This window comes from Lutjanus erythropterus, chromosome 6 (assembly GCF_056507025.1).
Source record: "Lutjanus erythropterus isolate fLutEry1 chromosome 6, fLutEry1.hap2, whole genome shotgun sequence".
Lineage (NCBI taxonomy): Eukaryota > Metazoa > Chordata > Actinopteri > Lutjaniformes > Lutjanidae > Lutjanus > Lutjanus erythropterus.
Genome location: NC_139322.1, coordinates 27,944,884 through 27,957,332, shown reverse-complemented (window position 1 = coordinate 27,957,332; position 12,449 = coordinate 27,944,884). Strand labels below are relative to the sequence as shown.

Genomic DNA, 12,449 nt, shown 5'->3' with positions numbered 1-12,449 from the left:
CTAATGGTCTTCGTGCCTGATAAAGGCTTGTTAGCCTCTCAGTGGCTTTTCCTGTCTAAATAATGAAGGGTGTTGTGGGAGAATTTTCGCACCTTATTTAGCTATTTGACTTAAGTTTCTTGTGTACAGTTTTCATCATGCAAACAGACTGATTACATAATACACAGCTCTTATCCATGTCTTCTTTTGGAAGCTACAGCTTGTTGACAGCAGATTCCAACAACTACAGGAAAATTTGTTACTTAAGCACCTGTGATCTATAAATCTCAAATTAACATAAAATCCTACTGCATCTTACAGTCAGTGATTTCTCCTGATATAATGCAACACAAATGAGGGATTAGTCTGGAATAGCATGAACAAAAGAAAAGTAAAGGTTCTGGACTGACAGGAGAAGCCAAACACATTGCTTGGGAGTGTGTTGCTTGTAAGAGATGTGAGAGATTAAGATCATTTCCATGTCAAAGTAAAGTTTTAAGATAACTATTTATACCTGGTTTTCTGCTTGAGTCATATTTAAGATCAACATTTATGGTAAATCCATTTTAGAAATGCACCAGGGGTTTAGGGTGTATTTTCCATTCAAGCTACATATAATCAAAACTAGATAAAACAACCTTGTGTTCACATCAATACCCATGCATTCACCAGTTTATCTAGGGGGTTTGAAACCTGCAGAGGAGCATGTAGTCCTTCATTTGAAGAATTGCAGGTCAAAGGTTTTGGTTTACAGTTGTAATACTGTGGGCCCTTGGCCCAAAAGCATCTGAAAAAGGCACGCTACATTGCATTTTCTCAGCCTAAACCTCTTGTTGTAAAAGAGAACAGAAAGGGGGTTTTGTCCAACTTGTACCAAGAAGTTATTAAGAAGATTAGTGCTGAAGGAAATAAGTGCAGCGCAGCCTTTGGCTGAGTGAAAACTACTCACCTATTTACCCCTTACTCTCCATGTCTAAACGTTGAATGCCACCTAACATTAGAACTAACAGCTACATAATTCAAAGATTGGAAGACCATAATTGAACCTCTTTTGTGAGCTGCTACATCTATACACAATAAGCAACAGGCTGACTTTAGGGGCCCATGCAAAATTTCCTCTACCCTTAACAACACAAATGAAAAATTAAGAAGTAGGGAGGGTACTCCTGTCCTGAGAAAATACTCTGTTTTATCTATCACTTTATCTGCCATCTTAATTAATATATCAAACTGTCTTTACTTTTCTGTCCTTTCTTATCTATACATGCACTGAACCTTTGCCTTGCTGCCACAGCAGATATGTGGATACAGAATGAACTGCCTCACTTTAGAACAAAATCTTTGTTTTTTGTTTTTTTTTTAGGGTAAGGAAATGAATGTCAGTATAAATTTATTTTATGCTAGTCTGGATGAACCAGTCATACAATACATATTGCTGTTTGAGCAACTCCTCTATAAATGAGGAATGACAGAAAACTATAAGACTAAAGAAGAAAATAGATGATCAGTGAATCGGCCTTGTGCGTTTCCAACTTAAGTTGAATATCCTCATGCAGAGGTCTACCCTTCTCAACTGCATGTTGGAATTATGGTTTGTCCAAAGATCTTAATCTGCACTAATTGCTTGCATAACCTGTCTGTAGCCTCTCTCACCCTCTCTCTTATTCATCCACTGTTTTGTGTACCAAGGCTATCAGCAGGGACACAGCACATGAGCCCGTTGGTTATGGTTCTCTGGGATGGACGAGCAAACGAGCTACCAATTCAGATGTCGCTTATAAATCTAACAAACGCTAAAATGCAGAGAAACAATGCAGCATCTGTGCTGTGCCAATGGTAACACAAAAAGACTGTGATTGCTTAATGAGTACAACATGGCAGACAGTCTCCCAAATACTTGTCTTCACTTCAGAGGACTTTTACTTGTGGAAATGCCATTCAAAAAAAGAGTCATTTGTTTATTCACATTTGTAATACTTTTATCCAAATACAGTACCAAAGGTACCATAAAAAATATGTGCAACCATCTCAGTGGCAGAGGTGTTAATAAATTGAATTTGAATCAGACTCAAACATTATGCTGAACTTGGATCAAATCAAAAAACACTTGCAACTTGATTTGGACTTTAACAGTAATGACTTGTGACATTATTTTTACTTGAGCCTTTTCACTTAAAAACACTTCCTGCCATCCCCTAAGGCCAAAGATTAAGAAGTCTGTAATTTAAAATAAAAAGGTGCCACAAATCAGTTTGTTTCCCTTCATTTCCTGAACCAACTAAAATTATTGCTATTAATTTCCAGCAAGTAGATCCACTTTGTTTGAACCAATCCTACAGCATCCAGTCAAGTTGCAGAGGAGGACATGAAGACCTAATGTTTTATTACTACTGAGTGCCACTTGGAAAAAAATCATACTAAAGATAATTTTATTTGCATAGCAAAAACTAAAATGTGGTTAGTACAAAAATGAATGGCAGTATGCAAAACATATGAAGAGGCCAAAATCAGCATAGTTAGTGAGCAAATGCTTAACAAAAGTTAGTAGCTCTGTAAATCAATGAGGCCGGAAACTCAATGACCTCTGTAGGACCCAACACTCAAGGTTTCGGACTTACAACATGAGTGCAAAGACTTGAGACTTACTTGTGACTTCTAAAACAATAACTTGGTCCCAATTCTGCTGAATGGGCACTGAGAGAAATAAAAACTTAAATTCATTGGTTTAGAGTACTGCTGCAGACAGAAAAATGCGACAAAAGACTTCATATGTAGTTTATTACCTGTTAGTGTATGTATTATTGGCTCTGTACAGCAACGCTCTCATTATGTTGTACTGTCTATAGGCTGCCAGTTACTAAAGTGATGATGTAACAGAGGGGGTCGTGTTGTCCTTGTCATTTTTCAAGTAGCACAAACTCTGAGCCTTCCAGTTACCTCTTAAAACTCGTTAATACAAATTTGCAGGTCGTAATAAAACCTGGAACAAGAATGCTATCTCTCTTCTGCAAAGTACCATTATAAACAATGCCTGAGGCCAGTGACTAGAAAGCAGCCCGTCTATTCAAACGGATTTGTTTTCCTCATTATCTTATCGCTGGTTGGTGCTACCGTGTGTCGCCGTGGAGATGGAGGTAAACAGCAACAGTGGGAGTGGTGGTGGAGAAGAGTGAATGGGGCCCAGCTATCAGGGAGCTACCATGTCCCTGAGACTCATTAAATTTTCAGCAGCTATGCACCTGTCTGGGGTGCAACCGGACAATATTGGAGGTGCAGAGCACAAGGTTAGTTCCTGGACAAGCTGCTCATCCTGCTCAGGTTATCAAAGTCAAAGCAGTTCAACAGATAAGGCTATTTAGCTTAAAGACTAAGTTGTAAATTCCTTACATTTCTTTATGACGGCAGTTAGCGGGCACTGTTGGTAGTTGGATTAGACACCAGCACAAAGAACATCTATTAGCTCAACAGTTATCTCCCCATTTTCCTTTTTTATTCTTTTATAACCCAACAGGTGTTGCTATCAATAATGCTGAACAAACCAAACAAGGCCAGTAGTCACGCCTACTTAACGTTTCTGCGGGGGATCTGTTCGTGAACAACTATCACTGATGGAAACAACTAATTAAAGTTGTTGAATACTGTCTGTAGGGAGGAATCAATCAATCAATCAACCAACCAACATGCTACTGAGATGCCCCCCATGCACGTCACTGGATCCACCCTGTTCATTCACTGCACATGTCACTTAAATACATTTGCATATAGTGTTGCAATATAGCTACATAAGAATATGTAAACCACACAATCAGACAATTACTAGAAAGATTAAGTGTCATAACATGAAGCTTTCCCTCTGCCCCTCACACTGTGAACTCCAGTCACTGTTCTAGTGCTGTTCAAGTACTTTTCCATTGATTAATGCTCTGGACTTAAACCACAATAATGTGTAGTTATGACTGAATATACCTACATATACTCTATAAGACACTATTCATCAAAACTGCAGTTCACAATGCAAATGCTGCACATTTTCCTCATATCTCATCTGGTGACTCAGTGAGGTTATGTTTTTACTGAATCTGACCTAGCAGCTTTTTAATGCGCCTTTTCCCTCAATACTACAATGTCAAATACTGAATATTTGAGGATTTTGGACTGTGTGTCAGACAAAACAAGATGATGTCATCTTGTGCTCTCTCTGTTGTGATGGACACAATTTTCTTACATTTTCTAGACCAAACAATTCATTGGGAGAATAGTAGGCAGGTTAATCGATATTGACAATGATTGTATTCTCTATTTAGCTATTGACTGTGCAGGTTGGTAACGAAACAACTGGATCACATACAGTGATGATTGTTGAAATGGCTCTCATACAGCTGTACAGACGTGTGTCATCATTATGGAGATAATTCTACATATATTACATAAGCAGCACATGGTGTGGTAGTGTGCAGTGTTTTGGGAAGGTTAAACCTATAAGAGGTTTTTTTCCTAAATGAGATTTGAAAACAAAGAATGCAGATTGCTCCACCATTATCAGAAAAGCAAAGTACAAATTTCTTGCCCACCAGTGCCAGTTGGCACTGTACATACTACCCACAGTAGGAGCCCAAAAGTGCTACTGACCGCAACTCCAGCTGATGTGTTTGGTAAACATCTGAAAAGAAATGAGTTCACTTGTTGACCTTTGAAATCAGCTGGATCATTTATCAATGTCAGACTACTAAAGTGTCTGAAATCTGAATCTGAACAGTCTGCACCATGTCTCAGTTACAAACAGTGGGAGAAAAGTTATGAGAGCCTACAAAAATAAGGTCTCTACATTCAAATGCTCATTTAAAATCAAATTTGTGCTGCAGTCTTCACAGGTGAAGAGGTGTTGAAGGGCACCAGGTCAAAGACACAAGGAGAGGGAGAAAATGAGTAGTAGATGAGATGGACTAGGTATAACACATTTATTTTTATATAACTTTGTCATATTGTGTGTTATATGTTAAACACTTAACAACTGTCCTGTTTTTTGAGCTAAGAAACAACCTCAGATTTTAGTTTCCATTTTGAAATTCACAGTTTCAGTAACAGAAGTACAGTGAAATGTCTTTGAATCATTGCAACAGTGACTAACCACAGAGGATGAGACTAATAGGGAGGTGATGAATGAAAGTAACTCGTAAAGACTAACGGATTTTAGCACTGATCAGTTATATGGATGCTTGTGGACATTAAAATCTTGCAGAATTAATGTTGAGTGCTGTGTATTTTAGGCACACAATCAATGACACCCAGCCTGCTCTTAGAGAATACATGGTAAATGATTAGGATTCCCTGAACACAAAAAAATCACCTTAAATCATACAAGCTAAATTAAATCACTTTCAGACAAGAGTAAGAAAAAATCAACTTATAAATCACATTGACAGTTAGCTCACATTATGAAGACTGTGAAAAAGGAAGCTTATAGGCCGCTGTAAAAATAAAACCGCGTTGCTCTTACTTTGGGCTGTGACCCAGTAACAGTCGGAGAGAGGGCAGGTCTCCCTTGGCAGCAGCATAGTGAACAGGTAGGGCACCTGTGTCGGTGGTGGCCCCGGGGTCCACCTCCCCACTCTTCAGTAGCCACTCAGTGACCTCATGGTGACTGAAGCGGGATGCAAGGTGGAGGACGGTGGCACCAGAACTGTCCCGGTGCTGTCAATCAAACACAAGAGGAATACAGCTGAAATATGGGGTTCAGAAATTAAATTTCCCATTATTTTACTGATTAAAAATAAACAGTTATAATGAAAATAAAAGCATGGGGCAATATAGCAAGACCAACTGTAAAATAAATAAACTGCACTGTATGTTCCTGTAGAAACCACGTCTTTGTCTGATTTCACATTAGGATTTTATTGCTCTGTTCTTTGAGAAGCCAGTGCCTTCCAGCAAATTTTCAACTTGTTAAAGATGTGGACTGGTTAGTGCTGGTGCTGCTCCTCCCCAGCTTGTTTTAGGATGTAACTGTTACTGTTTTTGTGTACTATTTTGTAGTGTACACTGTTGAAATTAAGGGAAAGGGAACAGATCATATATTTTCCTGTGCTATTTGAAATGAATGTGTCATACAATGTTTTCAAATTCATGTTTCGTGTTGACTGTATACGCAGTAGGTTTGAATGATTCTGCAGGCATATTTTAGCTCAGAAATAAGTCCTTGCTTAACTTTTGTATAAATACATACCTTGTATGTTAAATACACAGTTCTCCTCATGAGAAACCTTCATGTAAACACCATAGACTGACAGATGCACTCAAACATACAGTGTAATAAGCTGAGTCAAAAAAGAAAAGAGAATATGAATGGTCCTAGATATTAGAGCCAAATACCTGTCATGACTGAAGTGGTTATTGACAAAAGTTTTTAAGCTTTTTTTGAAAGTGAAAAAGACACAAAGATAATAGGTTTTGCAACCCTGTCATCCAACTCAAACCATAAAAATGACACAAGTGTACAGCTTCCATGTTCCTTTAAAATGTGTCTTATTTGCAACATACTTAAGTTTTTTGTATTAAAAAAATTTTAAATAGAAAATAATTGTATTTATATCTATCTATCTTTATATCTACATTCAGGAGTTTTCTTAATTTTCATAAAGGGGGATGGATGAACTAGCGAACTGACTCATGAACAGTCCCATTCATGGGATTCATGTGAACTTAGAGAAATAGTCACAGTTACGGTTACTGATATTTCAGAGCCATGGTCAGGGCCACAGATTCGATCCTACACAAACTTCAGCCAGATAAAACCAACATAGTCAACAAAACAACCCCCTGACCCTGCACTCTCTGCTACCTGGGTATGGAGAGTTTTGCTAAAGAGGGGGATAGCCTCCCCCCTCACCTCCCTCAAATCTCCTACTGGATGCTCAAGTCTTATCAACAGAGAGCTGTGGCCTGAGGCAGTGGAGTGCCACAAATGAACATCATTAACATCAGATAAAGTGCTACTGCAACACAAAGCAAATGACACAACAGTGAAAAGTGGAAGCTAACATTCACCATCCATCAAGCAGATTGCACTGCAAGTGGTAATTGATAGGTTTTACTAAATGTCAGCCAAGTATCTTATCAGTTAGTTGGTGGCATGGAACGTTCTTTGTTGCTCTTCTGTGGTCCGTCAGGCAGACGAACAAAGTATTGGAGACACTAAATAGAAGTTAGCGCTCTTATTACTGTGTTTCAAATTTAGAATCACAGATTAGTAAAGGTTAGATCGAGTGCCTGATTGACTCCGTTTTGGTACTTTTGTTTGTGCTCTGTGACTTTTATGGATGTTGATGGTTAATCATTAATTGCTTAATTGCTGTCAAGAATTCAACTGATGAAAAATTCATCAACACTGCATGTTTTGTGTACCATTTCTCTAGAGGTCACAGGTTTTCTCAGGATTTGGTTTGGTTTACCTTGCTAGTCCCATAATGGCAGCAGTTCATGCCCCATTTGACATGGTTTTGTTTGGCAGCACCATTCATTGGATAAGGACAGACGGGCAAGAGCAGCCATTTGGAGAGAGAGCCTCATTGTTTTATTATTATGGTCATTTAAATTGTTTGTGTGTCATGAATTAATATTTCACCTAACTAGTGTACTTCTAGAATACTGACTACTGTTCAGTTAAGGAAAATTAGCAGTCCAAGTTAGATTAAATCATTTTTGAAGAAGAAGACATAATTATGCGTCAGCACAGTGATTTAATCCAGTGGTTTTCAAACTGGGTCTCAGAGACCAATAGGGGTCCTTGAATGGGTAGGAGCGGGTCCCCAGCAAAAGGATGAATTGAATATTTTAACTTTTATTACATTTCTTTGGAAGCTGGAACTGTAATAAAAGAAATGGGGGTGGCCATTTTGACTGATTATAATTTATATTGATTCTAGTTTGACCATTGATTGACTATGAAAATTAAACATTTTAAAAATTACCCAGAGGGGATTCCTTAAGACAAAATCCTCTCAAACTATGGGTCTTTGGTCTAATGTGCATCTACTGTGGGTCCTTGAAATGAAAAAGTTTAGTCATAAGTTCTCTCACCTCAGACCAAGAAGGAGTTGAGGATACGTCTGACCTAACTGGCTTCTGTGTGAATTTTGCATGGTCTCTACATGTCTGCATGGGTTTCCTTCTACAGTCAAAATAATCCATTTAACTTTATAGTAATTAAGTCTCTCTGTGATAGACTGGAGAGTATTCTCTCTCTCACCTAAAGCATGCTGTTGTAGCCTGCATCATACCCTACATAGTATGAGCAGGAATAGAATGTTTGTTGCTGGATTATATTTTGTTAAAAAAAATAACAGTCTACTAAAGAAATACTTCTAAAATTTGAGGCATAACAGACTATAACATCCACACATGCTGGTAAATACAGCAGCACATATAAAGTTAGTGACACATGAGAGTATTATACTTCAGAGAACACCAAAGTGTGTTGTACAGCTCTATTACTAAAGAGCAATAACAATAACTACACCACACCACAACTATGAAGTTTAAGTCCAGACTCAGCAATCCACTTGAGTTAGAATGATTTTTAAAACAATATATTTCTAGTTATTACTCCAGTTATTGTTGCAGTTACCATTCTTAGTGTGGACAGCCCTTAAGACTGTCTCACGCTGCCTGCTGCATTCCTTCCCTGGTGTGGGTACTTTGCATCTTACTACCAGCACGGACATGGAAATGAGGTAATAAAGGCTCATAAGGTTTAATCCTTATGACATCCATAATCCATTTAACCATCCGTCTTACCAAACAAATTCCCCACTGTCCTATCAAACCGTACACTGTCACATGTAATTTCTGTCTGTGCCCTTCATGAGTTACTGTGTGTTTGCTGTATAAACGATATTACATTTGCAAATCCTGATTTGCATACTTCATTACCATGAGAACATGAGGCGGTGCACCATAATGAGTGGATTTAAAACTTCTTAAAGTGAGACCAAAACAAAAGTCACAAAGCTCCGAGGGGTACTCTGACATTGTCAAATGCCTGCCAGGTGACATGTGCTTAGGTTTTTTGAGTTTTTGAGTTGAGTTGTATTTATTTATTTTTCATTCCTCACAGTGACAAATACAAGGCTGACGATGAAAAATGACATGGAAATTTGGGAATGAATAGAAACAGGAGTGGAAGTGTCTAGAATCTGAGACTCTATGGACATAATGTACTGTGTGGGATGCCAATTTCTTCAACTGATGAGTCAGCACATCGAAAAAACGTCACATCAAAATTCTTGGTAAAAGTGAGCCACAAATGTGTCACAGATAAGGAAAACTCTGTTAAGCTAAATTTTCTATAAATCTTTTCTGTATTTATTTATTTATTTTACATAAGTTTACATTTGGGCCACCGAAAATGTAGTTTGGCCACCAAATTTAGGGGCTTGTTAGCCTGTTAAGCTTCAAATATTAGTGTCTATCCCTGTGGTTTAAAGGTTTTTTGGTTTAAGCACCACAAGCTAGGGCTGAGGGATGAGATAATATATTGATAAGACCAGATGTTGTCTGAAATTTTGGATAGTTATATTGTGATACAGCATAAGTGTTGTCTTTTCCTGGTTTTAAAGGCTGCATTACAGTACAACTGTCATTTTCTTAACTTACAGTCTGTTCTAGCTATTCCCTTATTTGGCTTTATCCACTTAGTCATTATATCCACATTACTGATGATTGTTTATCAAAACTGTGTTAATATTTCGTGAAAACACCAACAGTCATCCCTACAATATTGTTGCAATATTAATAAATATCAAATAACTAGGTATGTGGTCAGAAATATTGTGATATTTGATTTTGTTCCTGTTGCCCAGACCAACAATATAATCACATGTCTGCACCATTTGAAAATGTATGTTATTTTACTTAAAATGTGTATATCAAGATGTATATCACAAAATGGCCAAAAATACTGAGATATTATATTGCACAGCCCTACTACAAGCTAAGTGCCATCTTCTACTATTATATTTAAAAGAAGACAGACAATCTCTACAGCTGGTATCTCCTAAACTCTGCAACTGGCACCAAAACAATCTAGATGATAAATAGCACTACAGACAAGAGGAAAAATATGTATTTTTGAATTTGGAGTCAAATGCCTCCTTAATCCTCATTTGAAGAAACTAATGTGTGCATATGAGCTGCTAGACTTGTTGAATTTTATTATTATTGGTTTAATGTCTCATGATGTTTCAGAAGCTGTTAGAAAACATCCCACGTGTGTACATTTTTTAATAAAATACAGTGACACAGGTTCAAATAGACCCCACATCACCTCGACCCCACTTGGTGAGGTGATGTGGGGGGGGGGGTTGGTTAGTACAGGCTAAAATGGTGATCAATGGCATCCAGGTCAGAGGAAACAGAGAATTAGGCTACTGTCTGCTACACCTCAGTGTGTCCATCTGAAGCTCACGTCACTCACCTCTGGCCGACATCCACCCTGGGTCAGCAGCCACTGTAAGCAGGCCAGGTTACCGGTGGCTGCTGCGTCATGCGCCGGGCTCGCCCCGTTGTTCGCCACGCAGTTCCCCTTCAGCCCTGCCTCCTCCACCAGAAAACGCAGGCAGGTGAGTTTCCCCGCCCGGGCTGCGTGGTGCACCGGTGTGGCCCCCAGCACGTCCTTCACGTCGCTCGTGAGCGCTTTAGCCGCTAATTGCACTTTGAGAGTCTGCACGTCCCCCTGCCTGGCGGCCAGCAGCGTCCTGTCCCCCTCCACCACCATGACTGCTGAAGACTGGACGTCCACTCCTTGTCCTCTGCTTGTCTGCGTCTAACCCGATCAGTTCACCGTGCGGATGAGGTCAACATCGTATGTACAAAGCCTCAGATCATCTCAGTCACCAGATTAATGTTGTAGGACAGCTCAGTGATCGATCCTCATCTTCACAGAGCCAGACGGTCAAAAGCAATATCCCTTTCCATTCACGCACATCTTCATATGTGAGTTTTACATGTTGAAATAAAACTCAGCCCTCCATTCTTTATCCGAGCGACAAAACTAACCTGCTGTCTTTGTTTTCCCCGCGATGTGACTGTTTTCCGCTTCTTGTCTTCTCCTCTCAGGATGCTGAACACCTGTTGCACGAGTTTAGTTTGATTCTGGTGTCTCGGTAAAACTTGTACTTTTATTTAATGTGTTTGTTTACTCCGTGTGCTAACGTGTATCATGTGCCTGGGAGAATATTCCGCAGTGTTTTTCTTCCTATAGCAGATGGCGACATGGGACTGAGCGCCTGCCTGCTAAATAATCCATCAGGGGGAGGATCGCTGAGCCTGTTACAGGTTGTTGCTTTCTGGAAAATCGGCTCAGAAGTTAAAGGGGCAGTACGAACAACAGGCTACTTAAAACTCCGAATATATACAGCCCGACAGCGAAAGTTATACAACTGTGGTGGTGGGGGTCAGTCAGGTTCAGACCCACTGACAAATACTAATTCAGCGATGGGCTTTTTGAACACACGCCCAGTCCTGTTTGCATTCAGGCTCACCGGCATTAATTTTACAAAGAGCATCACTGGACACCCTCAGTCTGAACACTGTAGAGGTCCATCTGCTGGCCTGCAGCAAAACTGAACTGCTCAGGGTACTGGGTACACGGTGAAATAATGATAATAATAATAATAATAATAATAATAATGATAATAACATTAATATTAATAATAATAATCATCATCATCATCATCATATTGTTTTTCTATAAGGTAGTGTTGTTTTGCATTTACTCCTTAAACACTTTATATTTTATATTTTACTTTATATTTAATTCTCTATTACTTTCTGTTGTTTGTAATTTTGGAGCAATCTCTGAGACAAATTTCCTTTGGGATTAATAAAGTTAAAATTTTATCTGTTTCTTCTACTCCATTATAGTTGCTCCTTCTATTTATTTGGCACTGTTCCTAGTTACTTTGTTCATTTAAAGGAAAAAAAAAACATGATATGCTTATATCATATGATCCAGAATTATACTAATCCACTCCTTATATATTGCATGTAAAATTGGCTCCACATCAACAAACTATAACATTAAAATCTGTATTTGTTAGTGATAAAAAACAAATAATGTAATATTTTGTAATAATGTAACATAGTCATTGTCCATTCTGCATGATGAATACTTTCACTTTTGATTCTTTATCAACATTTTGCTGATGATATTACATAAAATATACTAACATTTTGAATTCAGGATGTTTACTTGTAATTTTTAGACTGTTATTTTTGTTTAAAGGTCTGAGTACTTCTTACACTGCAGTTTGAGCAACACTATTAACCTCTTAATTGTCAGTATAGTTCATCATACATTATGCCTCAGCATTTTCTGAGGTAGTATATCACAATACGTTTATTCTTAACTAATAGAAGTTTAGTATTTATTATTTTGTCAAATTAAATATGGTTGTGGTTACAGAGAATTTCTA

At 38.4% G+C, this 12,449-nt stretch overlaps 1 protein-coding gene across 3 annotated transcripts in view; it reads right to left on the bottom strand.

Moving 5' to 3' along the window:
• The window catches only part of espn (espin), a 55,973-nt gene extending 44,369 nt beyond the window's left edge, over nt 1-11,604 (bottom strand). For all 3 annotated transcript variants that reach the window (XM_084721494.1, XM_084721492.1, XM_084721493.1), the window contains exons 1-2: nt 10,451-11,604; nt 5,477-5,670 (exon numbers count right to left, since the gene is read on the bottom strand). In XM_084721494.1, coding sequence (XP_084577620.1) covers nt 5,477-5,670; nt 10,451-10,750 — 494 coding nt within the window. In that variant the 5' untranslated portion in view covers nt 10,751-11,604. The remainder of the gene's footprint in view (nt 1-5,476; nt 5,671-10,450) is intronic.
• Between the last annotated feature and the right edge of the window lie 845 nt (nt 11,605-12,449).